Raw genomic sequence first — 23,977 nt, forward strand, 5'->3', positions numbered from 1 at the left:
ATCACCACCATCATCTGATTATCACCACTACCACTGTTACCATCATGACTATAATCACCATCATCATGAGGACCACCATTATCATCACTATTACAAATCAACACCCAAAATTAAATAATCACTATGATTTCCATCACAATCTCTTTCATCAACATCACCATCAGGATCACCATTGTCACCGTCACTAACATTACCACTGCCACAGTCATTAATTATCATCATAATATCTTCCCCATTCAATACAGGGAATATTTCAATACAGGAGATATCTCAATACAGGAGATATCTCAATACAGGGGATATCTCAATACAGGAGATATCTCAGTACAGGGGATATCTCAATACAGGGGATATCTCAATACAGAGGATATATCAGTACAGGGGATATCTCAATACAGGGGATATATCAGTACAGGGGATATATTAGTACAGGGTATGTCTCAGTACAGGGGATATCTCAGTACAGGGGATATCTCAGTACAGGGGATATCTCAGTACAGGGGATATCTCAGTACAGGGGATCTCTCAATACAGGAGATATCTCAAAGATCACGCCCCTCTGCCTAGGTCAGTGGGGTTGCAGCTGCTCTCTGATGTCATTTGTTGGGGGCCATCTGAGAAGGCTGGACTCGGGGCTGAGTTTCTGGGCCCCAGTAAGGCATTGTGGGAACAACAGCTTCTAGGCACTAACTTGCTACTTCTGGGGAACATGTTGGCAATATGGGAAGCTGAGACAGACAGAGCATGGGGAAACTGTCAGGCCCAGTGCACTATGCAGGCTCTTGCAGCACTGGCCAGGATCTCCGAGTCAAGGCGTGTCTTTCATGAAGGTCTTTCTGCCATTCTGAGCATGGAGGACAGGTTGAGTGGCCCATGAGTTTACTGTGGGCTGCTGGCATACCCAAAAGGCCCATAGCTAGAGAAGGCACACACACTCCCAGGAAGCAATCTGTCCTGAAGAAGGACAACCAGGTGTTGGGGCACTGCTGTGACATCTATTCTGGTGTGGAACCTGCTCAAATACAGACATGGAAACACAAATATATGTCATGAAGCCTTTAAAAGGCCTGCATGCTTGTCATCTGCACTATGTACATGTACACATGTACGTGGTACACTAATACATATGTTTACATGTACAGATGCCTGTACATATGGACACTAATACACACACACACACACACACACACACACACACACATATGGTTTAAATACTAAAATCAGAGTCCAAGGATATTCTTGCCACACCTCAATTTGGATCCCCAGCCACACACTTAAAAGAACCTCAGTTTGGATCCCCAGCACCCACATAAGAAGCTGGGTGTGGCCATTCACACTTGCAGTCTATCCTGGGGAAGTGGAAACAGGCAGATTCCAGAGGCTTGCTAGCCTTCTCAGAAGATCTTCAAGCCTCAAGTTCCAGTGAAAGACATCTCTCAAAACATATGGTAGAGGGTAATTGAAGACACCCAACCTCTGTATTAATGCTCACATATACAACTGCACATTTGTGTACACATATAAGAACACACCTATGCATGTGCACACAAGCACACATACACAGAGGGGGTTAATTTGAGGACACATCTACAATGGAAGAAGTGCATCTACGGTGGCTACTTTCAGGTAGGCAGAGCCTGTTTTGTCCCTCCCACCGGTGACATCTCGTTTGCCATCACTTGTTTTAGGGTTCATGTGGTATACAGTGTATATGAGAGAAGCTAACTGTGACAAACAGTGGCACAGAGAACATGCCTAAGGGTCTCGGGGGGCACCACCCGCCGTCCATTCATTCTCTGCTTCTTCCTTTTTAGTGGAATCACAAACATTGGTCGAAACGGGGAGACAAAACAGGGCCACCACTCCCAAATAGGGAAAACCGAGTGGCAGAAATAAGCCCCCCAAGCAGAGGCAAGAAGAACACGCAGGCAGAAGGCCCCATCTGGATGGCAGCTGGAGGTCTGTAAGCTGGGTCATGGTATCTCTTTCCTCAGCTGCACAGTGGCTGGTGAAAACCGAACGCCGCACCTTCTCTCTCTCTAGTGGGAGCCTTAGGAGCTGTGGTGGCGTCTAAAAATAGTGCTGACTGTCTCTTCTCAGGGGAGGCTGCTCCTTGGGCCTCTGAGGCAGAGAAAAGAATGCAATTGCATTCCTATGAAGCCCACAATAGCTGTATGAAAGAATGTGCCTGCCGTATGTATAGACAGCATAAGGAGGAGTGAACCTGCTGAGAGACAGAGAGAAAGCCAAGGCATCTCTGGTACTGGTGGATATGGGAGTTCTACCAGGAACTACCTAAGAGAATAGAACTTCCCTTTGACGTCTGCATGCCACCCCCCAAACTCAATGGGGTACAGAGCCATAGCCTCAACCCAAATCTACTCAAGGGTCAAGGACACTGACTCCTCCCCTTGCCTTGGACCTCACACAAACCCATGTCTAATCTGACCTGTCTCTGCTGAGTGCCCAGGCTAGCCTGTCCACAATGGAAGTTCACTGGTCCAGGATGCCTTCATGATCAGGACATAAGGAAAGAGACCCTTCTCCTCAGCCACATCTTTTCTGCATGCCAGAGAAGAGGGAGGTGGCTAGGACCACATGGCCCCAGGTCAGGGCTGGTGAGGAGAGATTAAAGCAGGCAAGAGAGTGGAATTCCAACTCCATAGCTCAGCTGCAAGGAAGTAAGGAGGTAAGCCCCAGAGCTAATCACCACAACAATACTTTAACCACATTCTGACCTTTGACCCACATGGGATGCCTGAAAGAGAGGTTCCAGGAGCTTCAGGATTAGAGGGGGAATATCTGGAGAGGGCTCAGGGTTCCACACTTTGTCCTATCACCATTTGCCTACTTGGCAGATCTGAGTTCATCCTTTATAGTAAAAGTGACTCTGGTTTCCCAGAAATTCAAACATGGAGCCAGAGGGATGGAGCCCCTGGTTCCTAGCAAGCCAGTCATGAGTAGAGATGGAGGTCAGGATTGGATTCAAGTCTGCAGCATGGTAGCCTGTACACAGAGTCCTAGTCTTACCTGGCGTTGCTCTCCACACTACACCAAAATGCCAGTGTGTGGTTTAGTGTCTGAAGAGTTGGCAGGTGTGAGAAATTCATGCTAGGAGTGGGAAGGTGGAAGGAGGAACCTGTCACCCAGGGATCCCAACAGCTCAGGACATCCTGTTACCCTGAGTGATATATCACACAGCTGTCTGAGAACAAGGCCATTGCCAGGCTCTGGCATGGCCAGTCTCCCAGTGCTGGCATTTCGGAGGGGCTGTTGTAAGCTCCGTGCCTCCAAAGCTTTGACATCAGGGCTTTAAACACTGCTAGTACATCACTGCTGGCCTCTTGAAACACTCTGATGAGCCTCCCCCTCCACCAGCCAAGCCATGGTGCTCAGGTATTTGGTTATTGTTCTGATGGGTTTGTGTGGATGTTTTATGAATGAGACTAACATTCAAATTAGTCAACTCCACACAGGCAAGGCAGATGGCCCTTCATAATGTGGGTAGGCCTCAGCCAGGCAGAACCAAGGCCAAGCCCACTGAGCCAGAGGAGTTTGGCCAGCAGAGGCCTTCACTGGACCCAGGCCTGCTACCACCTGCCCCTCTGAGTTCCATGTGTCCCTGCACATCACAAGGGCCAATCACTAACATAGCACCCCCCACAGCCCTCTCTCTTCTCTCTTTTTCTCTCCAGAGAGTCATCAGGAACTCCTACATCTGCTACACTGCTGTCTTAGCTAGCCAACAAATCCATCTTCGGGCTTACATATCTGAACAGCGAAGACATCTTCCCGAGTGCTACCTGGGGACCAAGGCTGAGATGCTCTCCAGTCGGCCCAGCCTCGTCTCCTACATGACAGGCTCTAACTTGGCCTACATATCATACCTTGTTTGCAGTCAGTCTCTGGGAAGTCTCCCCACCCACAAGTGACTTCAGGAGGTCTGAGGGGGAAAGGGCCATAGTGGAAGCTAAGTAGAGAGGACCCATATATGGGGTCTATCCCTCACCCATCTATACACCATTGGAGGAGATATGGAGCAAAGGGGAGTCTCAGGGCCAGGACCTGGGGCACAGGGACAGAATAAAGATGGCTCTGCAAAAGATGGTCATCCACACTCATAGAATATACCTCATCAGAAGAATACCTCAACGGAACCACAGCTTTGTGAACTGTGAGTGGATACAGGCATATTAACCTTACCAAATAAACCAATCCTCGCTTAAGGAGACTTACCTAAGGGAAACTGATGGGCAGCAGGAAGAGCAGTTGCATGAGTCTCAAGGAGTGGATAGGTTAACAAATACCAACAACAGAGGCCCATGGTCACTCAACCATCCTTCTGGTATCTCAGCGCTCCAGAGACCCGAAGTCTGGGGAGCCACAAGAAACAGACAGTGGACCCTCGGCATTCGGAACAGCATCTAATTCCCCTGCTCCATGATACAACTCCATCTGTCTGACTCTCAAAAAAGCAACTTATTTTTAATTAGAAGAAAACTACTAGTCGAGCAGGCACGATTTCTCCAGATGATCCCAGCTTTGAAACCCTCCCGCTCCCTCTCTCTAAACCTGTGAGATACAGGCACAGCTTTCAGCTACGTTTCAAAGCTTTAGAACATGCCTGTGTAACACAAAAGTTAAGATTTAAACAGTAATACCACTAATTCCCCTGTAACAGAGCTTAAACAGAGCCGAATGAGAGATAATGAATGTCCTGCTACAAATCACGCCCAAAGATGCATTATCATACTTAACGATTTTTTTTTTGCATAATCTCACCACTTAATAAGGCTACAAGATCTCATATACGAGAAGTTTTAATTTATTCAGCTTGTAACTCAACCATATTTGAGAAACACCCCAGTTCTGAAAGGATTAGAGCCGAGTAATGTTAGCATGGCCCTGCGTAGGCACTAATTAAACTGCGTGCGGGGACTGCCAAAGCTGGTGGGAGCCAGCCTCTAGAGGAACCTGGTCCCCACAGAACAGGTACAGAGTTTCACACTAAACTGCTGTCTTATACCAACCTTTGTGGTTGTTACTTTTTCATTGTTCTAGTCTTCTCAATCCCTGAGCAGTTTCTGCAGCACCTATAACCCTGTAGGATCTCCGGGACACTGCAGCTATAGGCTCTATCCAGACAGAGATGGGTCCAGAAAGATGCTGGGAGTGTGACAACCTATCCAACATGCAGGTTTACTTCTTCGGACTCCTCCAGCCCAGCTACTAGCGGATGCATCTGCTTCTAGACCACTCTAGGGGGTCCGTGGGCTGAGATGACACTGACCTGGGGGTGGAGGGAAAAAGGTATAAGGTGTGGCCACTGGTGCCAGAGCCAAGGCAGAGGTGGTGAAGCTTCCCTAGTTCCTGTAGATGAACCATGCTGAAAAGAGAGCTTTCTACCACCCCAGCCTCCACTGTGTCTTGGGGGCCGTAGGCAGTGGAGTAAGCAGGACTCATCTCTGTATGCTACAAAAAGGCATCAAAATGGGCCAGATGCAGGTACAGGAGAGCTGATTAAGCAGAAGGGGCACCAGCTTTGGTGTGTGTGTGTGTGTGTGTGTGTGTGTGTGTGTGTGTGTGTGTGTGTATGAGGATGGGGATGGGAGTCCACCCTCACATGACAACCAATCCTTAACAGAACAGCAACTGCTCTCTGGGAATTGGGGCCCTGAAAACTCTCCTCCATGGACGTAGCCCCCAAAGGCATGTGTATATACATGGAATCACCTATGAGCCAGTTTACATATGTGTACTTAATTCTAGGAACATATCAAGGGGACTCCCTATGTAGATGTACTCCAAGGCCCACTCCAGTCCTCAACTCTCACACCAACTACTTTGATTTAACAGAGATCAAGAGGCCAGCTAGGGTTTGTTGGACAATTAACTCCTGGTCTGCAGTCTAGGATGCATTAGCTCTGTGTAGCTCTTTGACCCCATGCCCTATCCCTAGCATAGGAGCATTCCTACATTGCTCTACAGCCAGAAAGAACATAGCTCAGAGGCCTGGCACCATGCAGGGAGGCTTTTGTTTTCTGTCATTTTCAATTGGCCTCTCGGGAAACAATACCCATTAAAAAGTAGACTTGGATAGGCTTGAAAAATAATACCACAATCAACTAATCAACTAGAGTTGTAGCAGTGTGGGTCAAGAACAGAAAATCTCACAGAGCCCCTTAGAAAACAATGACCCATTATGATGTTCATGTGCAAAAGAGTCAAAAGGGCTGATCCAAGCAGTTAAAATGGTGTGTGTGTGTGTGTGTGTGTTGTGTGTGTGTGTGTGTGTTGGTAGTTGTGGGTGTGCCTATGTTCTTGTACATGATGGTAATGGTGGTGGTGGTGGTGGTGGTGGTGGCAGCAAGTTCCAAAACCAATTCGAGTGTTAGACAGCATGGACTAGATGTAATGAGATGCAGGAACTTCCCACTGGGAAGCCACCACCATCTATATAAGCTAATGGCTATACATAGTCATTCTGAAAGTCTCAGCCGAGGCAGTAAACCAGGAAAACATTTCAGGAGTACATTACTTCACCTGACACATCTAAGGGTCACGGGATCCCCAACAAGCCAACCATGGTTTCTCCACCAGTTCACTGTCAGAAGAAAGTGCCCAATAGAGGCTAGTAGAATCCAGAGGGCAGCTTTAACTAACTAGTACCAATAGTCACTTGGTGTACTGCTGTGCTGGGCCAGATGAATAACTCTGAAACAACACCCGCCAGACTCAGCTGTGCAGACTCTAGCCCAATCCAGCCACCTTCTCAATCAGCATCACACGGACCCCAACACCTCAGCCCAAACAGCCCACCTCAGCTACATCAGTCATTTCCTCCTTACATCCCCTGATACCACTGGGACCAATGTGACCCCACTGGGACCTATGTGACCTGGGCAAGCTACTCTGTCCCCTGTCATCTGTAAAGTGAGTGGCTTTGGGTCATAACAGCCATCCTTTGGTCTATACACTTTATTCAATACCGTGGGATAACCAGGACCAAAGCCCTACCTTATATACTACAGAGCCAATAGAGATGTGAATCAGATACCCAGCCTACAATCTAGCAAGAAAACCAGTCAGGGAGAGGGTGACAGACAGTGTCCAGACATTGATTGTAGACATGCCCAGACATCCACTGTATTGGTACTGCTTATCCTTTCTGCCTACATTTCACAGGGACACCATAATTCTCACAGCTACAGGTGGAGCTACCCTCCTGTGAACTGTCCCCTCCACTCTGGCCAGATCTGAGGACTCTCAGGTCCAGTATCCAGCAGTAAACATCACAATGGAGAGGATACTCCTTCAGTGACTGGTTATCTTAAAGATATTAACTGATGTGGAAAGATCCATCCACCGTGGGGGGCACTATTCCCTAGGCTTGATAATCTTCGACTGTGTAAATGTAGTGAGGGGACTGAACACAAACATTCAAACATTCATTGCTCTCTGCTGACTTTGAGTTTAATGGACTGTAACTTGGAACTGTGGGCTAAATTAACCTCTTTTTTTTTTTTTTTTCTTAAATTGCTTTTTCATTGTATTTTATCAGTGTAACAGGAAAGGAATCTAAGAGATGCAGAAAAAAGGAATGGGGGTCCATGACTAGAAGGGGTAGATCAGGGTAGGGTTCAGAGCCCTGATGAATGGCAGTAACCACTCTGGAACATCCACCATGGACTGTGGGAGCCACCCCCTCCTTCCTTGCTCACAGGCCTTCCTGAGAGGATGGGAAATAACTCACACACAGCCAAATGCTTTGTTCTCCTTGCCAGGCTGCCAGCTTAATGGAAAAGAGGACTATCTCACTTTCAATTAATGAGAATTAATGAATGAGGAATAAATCACAAATAAAGAGAATAAGCATTAGGAACACATTTTTAATAACACACCAAGTAAGTCCTAAATTGGACACAGTCTAGTCCAATTGGAATCAAAAATGCCCGTGGGGAAGCAGGATACAAATGTCAGGCTGCTTTCTTTTGCAATTCGATTTGAAAAAGAAAACAGGAAATGGAAAAACAAGCTTCCAAATGGATAGGGGTTCCCCAGCTCCCCAGTTCCCCAGGTCCCCAGCCCCCACAGGCACTGTCCTGTGCCCATGCATAGGGTAGTCAGTAAATTCAGAAGGCACAGAGTGCACAAAGGTAGCCTAGTCAGTGGCCAGAGAATGTCAGAAGATGCAGGGGCAGGATTCAGGCCTGGAGGACACTAGGGCCAAACAGGCATGTGCAAGTTGAGGTCCCCACCTAGCCACCCATGGCAGCCTTGAATCTCTCATACTGAAAAGTGGCCACATAGGTTCTTGGGACCCCAGAGCAGCTAACGCAATATTTCCATATTCCCACATGATGACGGGCTGCGGAGTGGCCCCAAAGGTATGTCCACAGAACCCTGGTATCTAGCACTATTTGTAATGCAGTATAACATCTAGAGATGAGACCAACAGAAATGGAGTGGATCTTAAGAGCCAAAACGGATGCCCTTCCTGTGGAATTCATGACCAGAGGTTGTAGCGCTGCAGCCATGAGCTAGGAAGATGTGTGGCTGCTGGCAGCCAACAGAAGCCAGGACAGAGGACTACAATGGCCCTGCACTGGATCTCCTAGAAGGGCCCATTCTGCTGACACTTCAATTAAACTAGTAAAGACTAGTAAACTAGTCTTTAAAGCTGTCTAGTTTGGGGCCATGTGTCACCATAGTCCCAGGACATGGCCACCTTTTTATATCAAAGAGTACTTAATAGAATTCTTGTCCATTAGTCTCCCTGGTCTGGTAACTTTAACATCATTTCATTTTGCAAGCTTGCTATGGCTGGAGCAAACCTCCTCATGCCATGGCCCATGTTGGCCTCCACACGTCTATCCAGAGCTTTCCAGTATCCCTACAGCCAAAGACCTGCTGCCTACCACATGAAACCGTGGCTCCTCTGTTCTGTCCACCCTGGCTCAACCCATTCTGAGCATTCAGCAGGTGCCAAATGAACACGTTCTTCCAACATGCCCCACCCACCCTGTGACAGGGACTTCAGCATGTGCAGGCATCACTTTACTATGAGAAGGACACTTTCCATCACCCTGTAAATAGAGCCAGTGCCATTCCATAAATAGAAGGCAGCCATAAAAGTAAGCTCATGCCATTAAAATGAAAAATGCCATCCGCACCCCGTGTAAAACCTTGCAGGCCAACGACAGTATGTGCCCTTGATCTGGGAGGAGGCTGAATTTGTGTGTGGAGGGATGTTAGGATTTTTTCCTGGATTTCCCTTCCCAACCCAATTCGATGGGAACACCAGCTTCTGTCTGAAGCCCCAACTCAAGAGGCCATTCTTGTTGCCCTGCCAGGAAGTCCCACTTTCACTTTCATGAAGACAAGCATCTGCTCCTCCCCCAGGCCTGCCAGGGGGCGTGGAAGAGGAGATGAATCAGGTCCTGACCGGATCCAGGAGCTATCTGCCCAGAGCATGCATGTGAACACATACAGAATATAGAATATACCACATACATTCATATCACACACATAACACATACATGCACATCATATACATATACCACACAAAAACACAAATGCAAACATATACATGTTCATGCTTTCAACACACATATACACACATCATACATACCCCACCAAACATTCACACCATACACTAAACACACACATAAACACCACCACCATCACCACCACCACACAGATATATACACAATACACATACCATACACACCACACACATACATACTCATACACCCCCACACCACATATACACACAACACACCACAAACCCCCACACAGACCACACACACACACAATACTATCTATATACACATACATGAACACATACCACACACACACACATAAACACTCCATATATACACACAGACCACACATGCCACATACACACCCACACATCACATACATATACACCACATACACACATTCCACACTCGCCACACAACCCCCCAAATGCGTATCTACCATATATACACACTCAGCCACACATACACACACTACACACACAAGGGTGGGCTCGAACTCCTGGCTCTTAGGATCCCTCCATTATTTGTGTACTGTTTCTTGAAACTAGCCCATGATTTCCCACAGTCATTGAGAAAAACAAGACATTTCTGCCTTGGATACCTAAGGCCTGATCTGAGATCAAGGTGTCGCCTGAGACATTTTCTCTGCAGCATGTCCCCAGACATTGCATCCAGCTTCACATGTCACTTCTAACACCTGTGTTATATGCATGTGCATTTGGTGTTGTGGGGGGGGGCTCTTCTATACAAGAGCTTGTTCTTGGATTTCAGACACATCGATGGCATCCCCAAGTCATATCTGTGAAGAGCTTTAGCCTAAAAAAGGAACACTAAGTTTCTAGGTTCACCTTTTGGGGATCAACCAATCAATGACCACCCCGCCCCCAAACATTCTGATCTCAGACTGCATAGATTCCATTCCTGCTCTTTCCTTCCACATGTATGCCAGGGAACACTGGCCAGTCACCTTCACTGCCTTCCCCCAACACACATTTCCTAAGCCTGCATTCAGTAAGCACTCGCTACTTGCACACTAAAAGGAATCTGGCATGTCTATTAAGGTTGTCCCCACGGCAACAGAAGAACAAGAAGCTGTCACTGTGCGGGTGTTCCCTGGGGACAGAAGGTTTGAAGATGCATTCTGTGTTTCTGTGGAAGCTGGAGTTATTTATAAGGAGGGCTCGGGCTCTATCAGTGAGGTGAATCGGAGGGCCTGCTTCAGTGATGTCTGTGCTCCTTAGAAGGGAGGGAATTGGCTAATAAAATCCACCTTCTTCAAGGCAGAAGCTGGCTGTGGAAAGTGTATATTTTAAAGGCTCCATGACCTCTTCTAAATATACCCAGAAGGATCACATGAGCCCAGGAGGCTCCACGCAGGACGACCCTGGGGAACGAGTCTGCCTCCCAGCTCCAAAATTTCTTCTGGGTCTTGTCCTAGAGCATTAGTTCTCAGCCTGTGGGTTGCAAGCCCCTTGGGGGTTGCATATCAGATATCTTGCATATCATATATTTATATTATGATTCATAACAGTAGCAAAATTACAGTTATGAAGCTTTAACAGAAAGTGTTATAGTTGGGGATCACCACAGCATGAGTGACTATATTAAAGAGTCATAGCATTAGGAACGTTGAGAATCACTGTCCTAGATCACAGCTTGTTTGTCCAAACATAAAGCTTCTAGATGTACCAGGTCCTATGCTGCTTAACATGAGACAAGGACACACAGAGAAACAGCTGGGGGCTGTCCCTGATGTCGGAGCCCGGGATCATTAACTAGAAGCCACCCTCAGTATTAGAGGTCAATCTACTGTAAGCCATAATGATTCAATTTGAACCTGACTTAGGAGATGGTCAAGAAGTCAGATTGTAGGTGGCCTCTTACCATCTTGAAACGTCCAATAGAATCTGTGTCTTGCAGGCACACTCATGCCATTCAGATAACCTTTCTGGGCACACAACTGCTGGACGTCCTCACTGGAAGCAGGTCTAGAAAGAGCCCTGGAATGGTTACCTGGTTCTGGCCTGACCTTCAAGTTCATACCTCTGGAGCTGTAGCCAAGATCCCGTGACTCTGTCCTTGAGTTTCCTCAAGGGCAGTCTTGAAACAGCCATTCTCCTTGAAGGTGGGTTGAGGATTAAATGAGGTGACAGCTAAGAGCTGTCACTTTGGTCACCTGCCAGGTCCATGTGCATGCTCAGCACCCCAGATCTACTATGCCTTGACTCTCTGTCACTGCAGAGATGACCCCATCCTTACTTCAAAGTGAATACTGATCCTGAAGCCAACTCATTTCCACAACGAGATCCTGTATCCCTCTGGGGTTACCAGTGAGCAGAGAGAGCTATTTTAGGGAGACCCTCAGTGGTCTGGCCTATCAGCTTCCCTTCTGGAGGCAAACAACTGGGAAAGGGGTGCAGCCAATGGCCTTGTTACAACCCACAAACGGAGCTGCTAGGAAGCAGTGTCCACATTTGAGCAACTCCAGGGGTCAGGAAGCAGGCAGGCTACAACCCATTCTGTATACCCTGTCTCCAGAGAACCATAAAACCCAGATCAATCTACAAAAGCGTCAATACAGCAAGACGCAGAATGGCCATCCGACTATCCAGAGATGCTCACAAAGCAGGGGACAAGCTGTCTCTGTGGCTACTTTTGCTGACACCATTCATTCCATGCCCTTCGGGGGTCCATGCTACGGATCTGCAGCCCCCAATGCTCAGCATAAGTCAAGTCAACAGGAGGCACTGTCCTGAGGCCTAAGGTGGCAGCTGTCCAATACATTGAGGCCCACACCTGCATGGCTCACCGCAGTTGTCCCTGCTGCTCAGGATCATGTTTTTGTTAACATGGTCAGCATGACAATTTTCCCTTCTGCACCCTAGCCCAGGGGCTGCATAAGAAAACAGGACCTATTGGGTCCTCGGTCCACACAGAAGGCATATGGCAAACAGGTGCAGGCTCTATGTATGCTCCTGGGACAGCCAACTGGCAGCTCTTGGAGCCAGGAGATGGCTGGAGCTATTTAGGCTTTTCAACAGAATTTGCTGCACCAGCCTAAGGGGGTGGGGTGGGTGCTCCGTCGGCAAAGCTGACAAACTCAGCTTCTGCATTCTCTGAAGAATTACATGCAATGAAGAAACAACATAGAAGGTAAGAGAAGCAACTAGAAAGCAAGCAAAAAAAAAAAAAAATACTCATGGCCCAAGACACTGCTAGTCTTACAGCAGACTTCTGTCGCTGTGATAGAATGTCATCACCATAAAGCAATTTGGGGAGGGAAGGGTTTATTTCATCTTCTAACTTCCAGGTCACACACTATCACTAAAACATGGGAGCAGGAAAGCAGAGGCATGGACCAAAGCAGAGGCCAGGGAGGAATGCTGCTTACTGGCTTGCCCAGCCTACTTTCTTACAGCACCTAGGACCACCACCCCAGGTTGCCACTGCTCAGTGTGTAGGGCCTCACATGCCAATCAGCAACCAAGAAGCTATACCACAGGCTTGCCCGCAGGCCAATTTGGCGGTGGTGGTGGGTGTTTCCTCAACTGAAGTTCCCTCTTTCAAAAATAACTTGTGTCGTGTTAACGTAAAACCAGCTGTCACGGTAGAGGCCCTGTCATCTTGCCACACAAATATCACTGTTAAAATGTAACCATCTTCGACATCCCATATTAATATTAATATCATCATGCAAAACAGTCCAACTTTTACATGTCTGAGAATCTTTTAAAAAATTGAAATGCTTTAATAAGGGTTCAGTCTCGTTTAAATGTCCAGTCTCTTCCAAAGTTCAAAGTTTCTCTAAAACAAATCTAAAATTTCCCCTAAGATTCTAAAATCTTGGAACTGGGGGCTTCTGTAATATCGGACATAAATGGCTCACTTTCTTACTCTAAGGGAGGGGGGGGCATGGTACAGTCACAATCAAATCAAAGCAAAACCAGCGTCCAACAGTGTAAAATGGGCAGTGTCAGACATCTGGGCCACTACACTCTGTCCTCTACAACCTAGGTAGCTTTTCTCCTAGATCCAGGGCAGCTCCACTCCATGGCTGCTGTTGTCCTTGACTGTCAGCCCATGCTACCCGTATGTCCAAGATGCTGGATGCTCTGCAACTGGGATGCACCATCATCAGCAGCAATTCCATTCCCTGTCTCTTCAGGAACTCACCCTTACACATGGTACCCGGCCTCAACTTCTTTTCAGGACCCTGTCAATCTTGGGGCTACCACTGCAGTTACTAACAGCCTGTCCTAGCCACTCATGGTGTGTGACCCTAGAGAACCCCGACTAACACAAACCCTCAGCTTGAGCTCCCCATGACCTCTTCAAAACTGGCTCCACTCGGGAGACGCTTACATTGCCGAGTTTGGCTGTTAACATGAGGTAAGACTTTGACCACTTTGGGGTCATACCCACCATGCGCTGCTGACTCTGGAAAAAAGACTTGCCAGACGACTCTGCCTCAACGATGCCAGTCTCTTCTTAGTCACAAGCGAATTTTCCAGTCCCAGATGACCAGAACCATAAATTCTTAGTTCAAAATATCACACAAATGGCCCTGGTGGAGTCTCTGCTTCCCTAAGAAACTTTAGGAGCCAGGCCTCCTTCATCTATACCATTTTCAGCATTATCTTCCAGGTTCCTACAACTTCTCATCAAGCTCTGAGAACCCAATGAGTTTTCTAGGCCCAAGTTTAAAAATCCTCCTATCGTCCACTCTAAAAGATGGTTAAGTCCATTACAGCAACACCCCAATCCTGGTACCAATTTCCATGTAAGCTACGGTTTTTACTGCTATGAGAAAACACCGTGTCCATAAACAACTTGTGAAAGAAAGAGTTTATTTCATCTAACAACTGCTGAGTCACAGTCTATCATTTTGGGAAGTCAGAGCAGGGTAGGAATCTGGAGGTAGGGGGTGAAACAAAAGCCATAGGAGAGCTTCTTACAGCCTGCCTTCAGATCACCAAGGACCAGCTAGCCCCGGGATAGTACTGATTACAGTGAGCTAGGCTCTCGTACATTAATCATCAATCAAGAAGATGCATTACAGGATTTCCCACAGGCCAATCTAATAGGGGCATTTTCTCAACTGAGGTTCCCTCCTCTCAAATGACTCTAACTTGTATTGAACTGACATAAAACCTAGCAGCACATCCCTGGTGCATCACCCCAGGGATCTGCCTGGAGTCATCCTTATATGGGTGGGTTAGGACAGTTTCAAAGTTATGTTCTACTATCCAAGCTGGAACCAGGTCTGCATGAGTCTTGCCCTTGGGAACAGGAAACAGAAAGCGGAAGGGAATGTTACCGCTCCAATACTAACTGTCACATGCATAAAGTAGCCATCTTGATCTCACTCACTGGGAAACTTTCTCCAAAAGATGGGGACCTTGGAGCCTATCCATGGCAGTGAACCCAGCTGGAGATGTGTAGGATGAGTCCAGCTTCCATTTCCTGCCATGCTGTTCCAATGAAGTGCCTATTTGCTGAAGAAAAGGGCTACGATCACTTGGGCATGGAGAAGGTTGCCAGCTATGTACAGTGGAGTCCAGACGGGGTTTCAAGAACACATCCAACAGTGCCAGAGCCAGTAACTAGGAGTTGAGCAGGATACAGGCACCAGCCATAGAAGCCAGGCCTTCCTGAGGGACACCACTTCCTCCAGACTGTCAATATTTGCTCGTCCTTCTCTGTAGAAGGTGAGAATGTCTTCGGTTTTGTCAGTTCCATGGAGGCGCAGTGAGATTCCAGACAGGGCCTAGCCCTTGAGTTGAGGTGCGGGGGTTGGTAAGGGAAGGACAGGGTAGCTGCTGCCCAGGACAGGTGGCTGAACCACCCCACCCCCTACCGTCTATCCACAGTCCAAGATCTTCTTAGGACTTCCCACATGGATGTGGCCCTTACCATTGTCTTCACACTTAGTAATCAGGACTCCAGCCTCCTGGAAAATGTCCTCACCCAACTCACTGAGTGTCCTCTTGGATGAACTTTCCACAAGAGCTGAAGTAACTGAGCGTAAGTATAGGTGTTCCTGTCACCCTCTTCAGGCCAGTGCTGACATGTGTTTGAGTTCCTTTGTGTGCCCTAGACCCCAGGTTTGGCCCCAGTCCTGGTGCCAGTGTGGAAGTGAACCTGTGTGGCCACTCCCAGCCACCTGGACCCTCATACTGGCCAGTGCTTCACTTTCTTCATGGGAAGCTCCTCTTTCAGATAAAATTGTAAAGGCCTGTCAATCTTATGGGACTCTCCCCCCACTTCCTCACCATCAGTACCAACACCATCAGCACTACCAGCACCACCAGACCAGGGAAGTCACAGGACACAGCCAGACAATAACCATTCTAAGAGGACACAGAGGCTGGGCCAAGCCTTTCTATGAACTCTCTAACTTGGAGAAGGCAGGAGTGAAAGGGACCCAGGCAGAACAGCAGAAGCCAGGACCACTGTGTCATAGTTACTCAAATAATATGCTAAGGCCCTGATGCTCTAAACAGGGCGTGAGTTATTCCACTTCACGCGCCAGCTGTGCCGTGCCAATAAGAGACCATGGGGTTTGTCTTCTTCCATTGACCTCCTGGCCCTAGCCTCAGAAACCCAAAGCCTAAGTCCTCACTAGGCCACACTTCTTCAGTGAAAATGCACTGTCTTCCCTTCCTCTGGACATGACTTGGCCTCTGTGGTATTTGGAATAGTCTGGGAAGGACTGGCTCCTAGGAGCCAGATACAGGATGGGAATCAAATGCAGAGAACAGGCCAGAGCTGGATCCAGACTCTACTATTCTTGTTGCAGATGAGAAGACTGTGGAGGCAGGGTGCATGGTGTGTACAAGTGTGATGTGTTTGCGTGGAGTATACATATGTGTGGGGGGGAGCATACATTTATGTGTGGGATGTATGTGCAGTATGTGTTTGCAAGTGTTGTGTGGATTTGTGTGGGATATATGTGTAGTATGTTTTCACTTGTGACATGTGTATGTAAGATGTATATGTGGGGGGTGCATGTGCTTATGTTGGTTGTGAATGGAATGTGGCATGTAAATGGGAAGTAACATGGCAATGTGTGGCACATAGAACATATGCACTTTACATGGATGTAGCTATAATTTATACTTTTATGTGTTCTGTCTGTAGCAAGTGTGTACAGATGGTGTTTGCAAAGTATCTGTGTGATAAAATGTGAAGTATACACACCTGTTTGTAGTGTATTTGTATGTGTTTATGGACAACATACATAGACTGCAAACTGCATACATGTATGTATGCAAAGTGTGATATGTTTATTATTTTGTATGTTATACATGTATATTCGGTGTGTATAATATGTATATGTGATGTGCATGTATTTGGTGTTTATATGTTGTGTTTATGGGTATACAATGAATGTATACATTCTATATGTGTGGTTTATATGCGTGGCAAGTGTGTCTCTGTGGTATGGAGTATTAGAAGTGTATAAGTTATTAATATCTTATGTGTATATAAGGGATATGTGTCATGACATGTTAATATATTATGCACACATGTGTGATACATGTATATAAAGTATTAATAAGCCACAAATAAATGGTGGGGATTGTAATGAGATGTCAATGTACATGTTGGTTACATGTACACATGGTGTGTGTGTACATGTGCTGTGTTTATTTGATCTATAGTATATATGAGTATGGTATGTATTTATATGTAGTATGTATTTAATATGTGGTATGTATTTTCATGTTGTACATTATGGATACATATGCTGACTATGAGTACAGATAGTGTGACTGCCTGTGGTATTAATAAAGAATATATATGTATGTGTCTTGCTTGTATGTATATATGATGTAATTGTACAGAATATGTGTATATGGAACACATTTATGTGGTACATGAGATGTGCTATGAAATGCATAAGCCATGTATGTATGTGTGTGCACCTGGTTTCTACAATGTGTGTACTCAAGCACTACAGTGCCTTGCCTCATGGACAAGGGTGAATTAAGCTGCAGATGCTATCCTAGTGAAAGCAAGAGGGAAGCCTTGTGGGGAGGGACTGCAAAACAGGCAGGATGGGGCCCCTGGATGGAGGAGAGTGATCAGAAGGGCAGACTCCACTCAGTAAAGAAAATGTGTGCTGGCATCCATGTGCCATAGGAAGACGTGCAGTCCTATGAGTCACAGTGAGGATTCTCTGTATGCTCGGGACATAGGAGGCTATAGGCATTCCCACCACACACATGATCCACTTGTATAAAAACAAGGAGAGGGAGCGGCCCCACCATCACCCTCATTACACAGCTGTGGTTTTAATCAAGTTCATAATACAGGCTCACGAATTTATATGCTTACGCAAATTACGCACGATATAAACATCTCAGCATTTAATTAATATGTAATCACATATGCAGGAACACAAATACCTCACAAAAAGGTCAGCAGCGGACAGCCCAAGGCTGCCCCCTCTGACACCCTGTACGTTAACAAATATTAATACCACGTATCTGCACATACTACATACTGCCTGGGCTGAACAAAGTAGATACTTCACCAGAGTGAAGGACCGAGCCTGGCTTTCAAACACCGAGTTTATGCCAAAGCAAGCTAGAAGACTGAGTTACCCACGGTGCCCACCCAGCTCTGAAACCATGCAGCTTGTCCCAGAGTCTATTTAGATACCCTAGCACAGCGCATCCCTGCTGCTACCTGTCTCTCACGGGTCTTCCCTCTGGCTCTGAGCTGGAGAGCTGGGAAACTGCTGCTTCTGGCAAGCCATGGTGAGCCAGTGTACAGTCACTCCCATTACCAGCCCCTTTATGTTTTAACTTTTACAGTTGTCAGACATTCCGCAGATGAGAATCCTATTCCGGCGAGTGTGGGTTTTATTTAGATTCTGTGTCACACAGGAAGTGATAGTAAATGAAGATAGAGGAGTTGGTTATTTTAATGCTTTTCCAATCCCATCCCTCTCTAGCAGCTGTGGCTTGCTTACCTGGCCTCTCAGTAAAGTCCATAGGAAGGCTAGTGGAAAGCAGACGGTGGGCACCGGGAAGGCACATGCTCTGCCCTCTCACACACCTTGCAGAGCTCTGCATCCGGATAAGGATGGAGAAGACAGCACTGGGGAGCCCTGAGACCCATGGGCAAAGCTGGGACCCTCTACATGCAGCCCTGAGCTATTGTTGAAGAGATCCAGACTGGCTCTGGGAACTTAAGAGGCCACAGGTCTGCAAAAAGCTCCCTTTCCTTAAACACCCAGGTTTCGGCCCCTCAGTACACCGTGGGATCTAAGCTGGAGCCAAGCACAGCTCGGCCTCGATTAAGAACAGTCAGGCTGTTCTGAACAGCCTCAAGCCCAGAGGATTCAACCTGTCCCCACCCACTGCCACAGCCTGTCCAGGGAAACATGGGTTTATAACAGGAGTGATACACTTTTGAAATTCAACAATTTTGTAAAATAAAGATGAAAAGGACTTTATTTTTATTGAATGGGTATTGTTGCCTGAATGTATGCCTGTTTGTCATGTGGTGTGTGTCTGGTCCCCATGGAGGCCAGAAGCAGGCATCAGATCTTCTGGAAGTGAGTTACAGTCCTGCTCAGTTCCTCAGCAAGAGCAGCCAGTGCTCTTAACCACAGAGTCATCTCTCGGACCCCATTAACAAGTCTTTTTTTAAAAAATAAATTTTTAGGACTAAGTAACTGGCATGTTGCTTATATTCTTTGTCTGTTTTTGTTTGTTTGTTTTTTATTTATTTATTATTTATTTAAGAACAGGGTTGCTCTGTGTGACAACAGCCCTGGATGTCCTGGAATTAGTTCTGTAGGGCAGACTGGCCTCAAACTCACAGAGATCTGCCCGCCTCTCCCTCCTGAGAACTGGGATTGAAGGTCTGGCCCACCGTGCCTGGCTCTTTATCCATTTTTTTAAAAAGATGACCTCCAGCTAAGAAGATAAAGAAATGGGTAAAGTGCTTGCCAGTGGGCAGGAAAGTGTTCCTTTGATCCACAGAAGCCATGAAACAAGCAAAGAAACAAACAAACCTACTGAAGAACTGGACTTAAAACTGTGGCCTGTAATTCTAGTATTAGAGAAGCAGATCCAGAGCCCTGGGTCACTGGCCAGTCAGCCTAGCTTGTCCGAGAGTTCCAAATCAGAGAGAGACCACTGTCTCGGGGCCTTAGGGGCACAGCATCTAAAGAAAGACACTCAAGGTTGAGCTCTGACTTCTACGTGTGCAGGTACAATCCCTAAACTCTCACATATATACTTGCATACACACATGGAAACACACAAAAAAAAATTTCCTAAAAGAAAATAAATAAACCGTCCAGTGTCAGAGTTATACAAGTGTCCTGGCATAGGTGTAGGCCTTACATGGATGGTGTCACTTAGTGATTTCTCCTGAGATACAATCTAGTACCCCTGCATGCCTACCCAGAGTTAAGTGTGTCCCTTTCAGTGTGACCACACAGACTCACGGGATAGACTTGACCTCCGAAGTAGTAAGCTAACTAAATAAATTAAAGTTGAATTCTATTTGCCCAACCAACAGTCAGCTCTGGGACCAGCTGAGGAAGATTATGCTGGGTGAGGTGAATCTAAGTTCCTGGGAATTAAGATGCTGGGACATCGTGCTGGGGGAGCCAGACACAGGCTCATCTCCTCAATAAGTTCACAATATTAACCCAAGAAAGAGGCTTTTTAATAGCACGTGTGACTCATGCAACACTCGCCTAGCCATCAGTAGGATTTACAAGGACAGAGAGTTAAACCTCAGATCCACAGTTAATGGAGACACACAGGGACGTCTCTGCCAGACAAAAGGGTTGGTGCGTTAAAACTTGGACCTGTCTCCTTTGGGCCTCACAGGCCAAAAATCCATGGACCAGTGTGGACAGCCAGGGATGGGCTGCAAGCCTCACTGTACTGTTTTTGTTTTTTCTTACAGAAGTAAGTATCCAAACCAGAGCTTGTGCTGCTGTGGCCTGGTGCTTCAAAGATTTCTACAACATTCATAATCCCAGGTGTTACCCTAACTCCACGTCCCAAGTCCCACATAAATAAACAAACAAATAATAATAATAATAATAATAATAATAATAATAATAATAATAAAACAGCGGGCATAACCTCCTGCTCCTTCCTACTTCCATCCTACACCCACCCTGCTCTGTTCCCATGAGGCAGCAGGAGACATATCACCCTTGTCCTGATCTGTCCTAGCTCGGAGAACCTAGAGCCCGTGCAAACTCTGCATAAACAAGCAAGGCTGGTAATATCCCGGCAGGGTAGTCAGGGCACCCCACTGATGCCTGAACCCCATGCTTTAGCTATGGCCACCTGCCCCCAGCCCTCTGGCTACCTCCACCGAGTCGTCATGGTGAGCGAGACCTGTTCTAACAGAATCTGGACAAGCCAGGGCTGCAATTAGGACCACAATTCTCCTCTCTCTGGGTTCACAGCCCTATTCATCTTTGCAATCTCTGCAAGAGAGGCCAGTCAGAGTGGGATGGATTAGCCACAGGGTAGCCACACAAAAGAGAAAGTGTAGAGAAAATAGCTCCCTGGGCCCCCCATTCTTCACCCCTGGGGGAGAAAAACCAGATTCATGGAAATGGCTGTTTCTACAGCTCTTTCTCACTCCAGCCCCAGGCAACAAGTCACAATTGTCCAGGCTGCTTAGCCCCCTCTCTCCTAGCAGATTCCAGTTTGCAACCCAAGCCTCTCCGATGGGCCCTGCAAACTCCCTAGGGACCAGCCTTCAGCCTCTTACTGCACACCCTAAGGCCTATCCTGAGGCTCCTGCTTCTAATACCAGAGACGGAAAAAGGCAAACAGACACACAAACAAGCAAACACGCAAACAAGGACACCATCCCCGACCTTTTCGACAGAAGGCAACAGCAAGGGCACTGGGATCCAGGGTTGCTGAAGCAAACAAGTCAGAGTGGACAATGGGGCTCACAAGCTCCCACAGGGAAGGCTGGGTAACCACTTGGGCTTTTTAAAGAGCTGTTTTTTCAAATCTACCCTTAGAGGACATTCTTCTTCACTCCAGAACACAGTTGCCAATGCACACTGCCTTTGTGACCTCACACCTGACCACCAGGGACACGAGAACCTGGACCTCTGGACCAAGGGACTAAATCTAATAGCTTAAGAGGCTCTGGTACTGGTTTGTTCCCACCAGTCCCAGGCAGAAGGAACCTATCCACTGGGTTGCATGACTCCAAATGACCAGCATCTCTTTGTGGCCACATACAACTGCTCACTACAACACAACAACTCAAGCAGGTTGGATGAACTCAGAGAAGCTCCAACATCTTAAGATCCATGCCTCACCCCCCACCCCCCCGACCCCCGGTGAATACCCAGAGAACAAAGAAGCAGTGGAAAGGGTAGAGAACTTGTATCCCAAACAAGGTCTCAAAGTATAAGGACCCCCAAGCCCTGGGGTCTTCAGCACACCATGTGGCTGTCTCCACCCCCCACAGTTGTCTAGTAGGTGATACCAACTTGAGGACATCCCTGGGGGTGAGAGTGGGCGCTGAAGGAAATGACTCATGTTTGTAGGAAAGAGTTATCTCAATAGTAGGGACCCCAACCCGTGGCAGAAACCCACTCATGAAGTAGGTCACCTAAGTGTGATGGAAGACCAGCCTCCAACTCCAAGACCCGCCTGTAAGCCCCACCTGAGCAGGCTCACCTGCCTACTGCAAAACCAGCTACTTTCTCCCAAGTAGCACCTGAAATCAAGGGAGAGCAATGTACCAACTTATAGCAGGCCATGAATGCTCCCAGGATCCAGCTAGCTTCCAGCATCCTTAGGCAGGGAGGCTATAGAATATTGCAAGCCCTTCACCCTTAGGAATCTGGAGTGAGAACAGTTGTAGGAATCTATACCAATACTTTCCAGGGCTCAGTGTTTCCTAGGGACCTAGGGGAGAGCTAGCCAGTAGAGACATGAACTGTGCCAGGGCACTAGCGACCACCTACAGTGGGTTACCCCAGAGCAGGCTGAGCCCAGAGACACCAAGACTAAAGGGCAAGAAGTTTCCAACAGAGTGCCCACTATTTGCTGCCCACCAGTGCACACCAAGCAAGAAAAAAGAAAAAGAGTCCCAGGGGCCGCTGTGACCACAAGAGTCCAATGTATAGCTGACAAGCCTCAACAGAGAGACTCCAGAACTAGATGGGAGAATCCTGACATCTAGATGGGACCATGAGGGCAAAGGAACCCAGAACTTGAAAGCATTCTGGCAATGAAGAATTCTGCCCACCTAGCCTAAGTCTGATGGGTACCCAACACGGGACATAGGTGCAGTTTCCCCAGTCCTCACCCCTTGACACCTTTGCTTCCCCAGCCCCCAATCCATTCAGTCCTGGCCTGTTCAGCACTGGTTTCAGCCAGGCTACCAAAGTGGAGCGCTGGTGCCACCTACTGAGGGTCGATGGCATGCGGGTAGGCGCAACTGCCACCGAGCCTTGCGGGGCAGAGGATGGCAACTGCAGCCTGGGCTTAAGCCTGGGCTCCAGGATTACGCCGGAGCTAGCCAGGCCCCAGAACGCCCGGGCTCACACCTAATCCACGCTGACCATGAGCCCAGAGGCACCAAGGGGCGACAGATCCAGCGCTGGGCTCCGGGAAAGCTCGCGCCATCGGCCACTCTGGCCCTGCAGAGCCTCGGCCCACCTCGATGGCAGCGCTGGAAGGTGCTGGGAGCAGTATCACGCGCAGGGGCCACCGCCAGCAGTGTGGGGTACCGCGCGCGCCGGGGACAATTACCTTCTTTGAGGAACTGCGCGTGAATCACCAGGACGAGGAAGCAGCAGAGCGCGGCCCCTGCGAGTGCCCAGAGCGCCTTCAGGAGCTGCATCGCGGAGTGCCAACTCGGCCGACGCCCCCGAAGTCGCGCAGCGAAGGTCCAGGCGCCGCATCAGCGCCCCGCTGGGTGCAGCCGCTTTGGCCGCCCGATCGCGCCCTCCATCCGCCGCCAACGCCGCGCTCCGCCGCGACTGGAGGCGCCACTCCGGGAGGCGATCTGTGTCTTTTGGGCAGGGGGAGGGGACGGCGCGGGGGAGGGTACCGGGGAGGGGGCGGGCGGGGGCGGGGGCGGGGAGGTTAGCAGAAAGTCTCGGGCCGCGGCGGCCGCCGCTCCGGCCACTCGGCCACCATCGCGCGCTGCGGGGCGCCGGGGGCCCGGGAGCGGGGGACTGGCCGCCGCGGCCCCATGAATCAGCCCTGCCGCCGCCCCCGGAGCCGCGCCGCCAGCAGGGCCCAGACCGGCCGCGGATTGCGCAACGGCCCGGCGGGTTGGGGGTCCGGCGCGGCCCCGGCTCTGGTCGCCTGTCGCCCCGCGCCAGAGATCGGCGTCGCCTTCCTCCACTGCTCTGTTGCCGCCGCCGCTGCCTTCTCCGGCTCCGCCGCCGCCGCTGCCCGCTCTCG

General features: G+C 48.4%; 1 protein-coding gene across 1 annotated transcript in view; it reads right to left on the reverse strand.

The window, feature by feature from the left end:
* TAFA5 (TAFA chemokine like family member 5) overlaps positions 1-23,775 on the reverse strand; it is a 127,563-nt gene extending 103,788 nt beyond the window's left edge. The window contains exon 1 of the mRNA XM_080939320.1: positions 23,318-23,775. Within this exon, the coding sequence (XP_080795446.1) occupies positions 23,318-23,408 (91 nt within the window). The 5' untranslated portion in view covers positions 23,409-23,775. The remainder of the gene's footprint in view (positions 1-23,317) is intronic.
* Between the last annotated feature and the right edge of the window lie 202 nt (positions 23,776-23,977).

The sequence above is a fragment of the Micromys minutus genome, assembly GCF_963924665.1.
Source record: "Micromys minutus genome assembly, chromosome: 27".
NCBI lineage: Eukaryota > Metazoa > Chordata > Mammalia > Rodentia > Muridae > Micromys > Micromys minutus.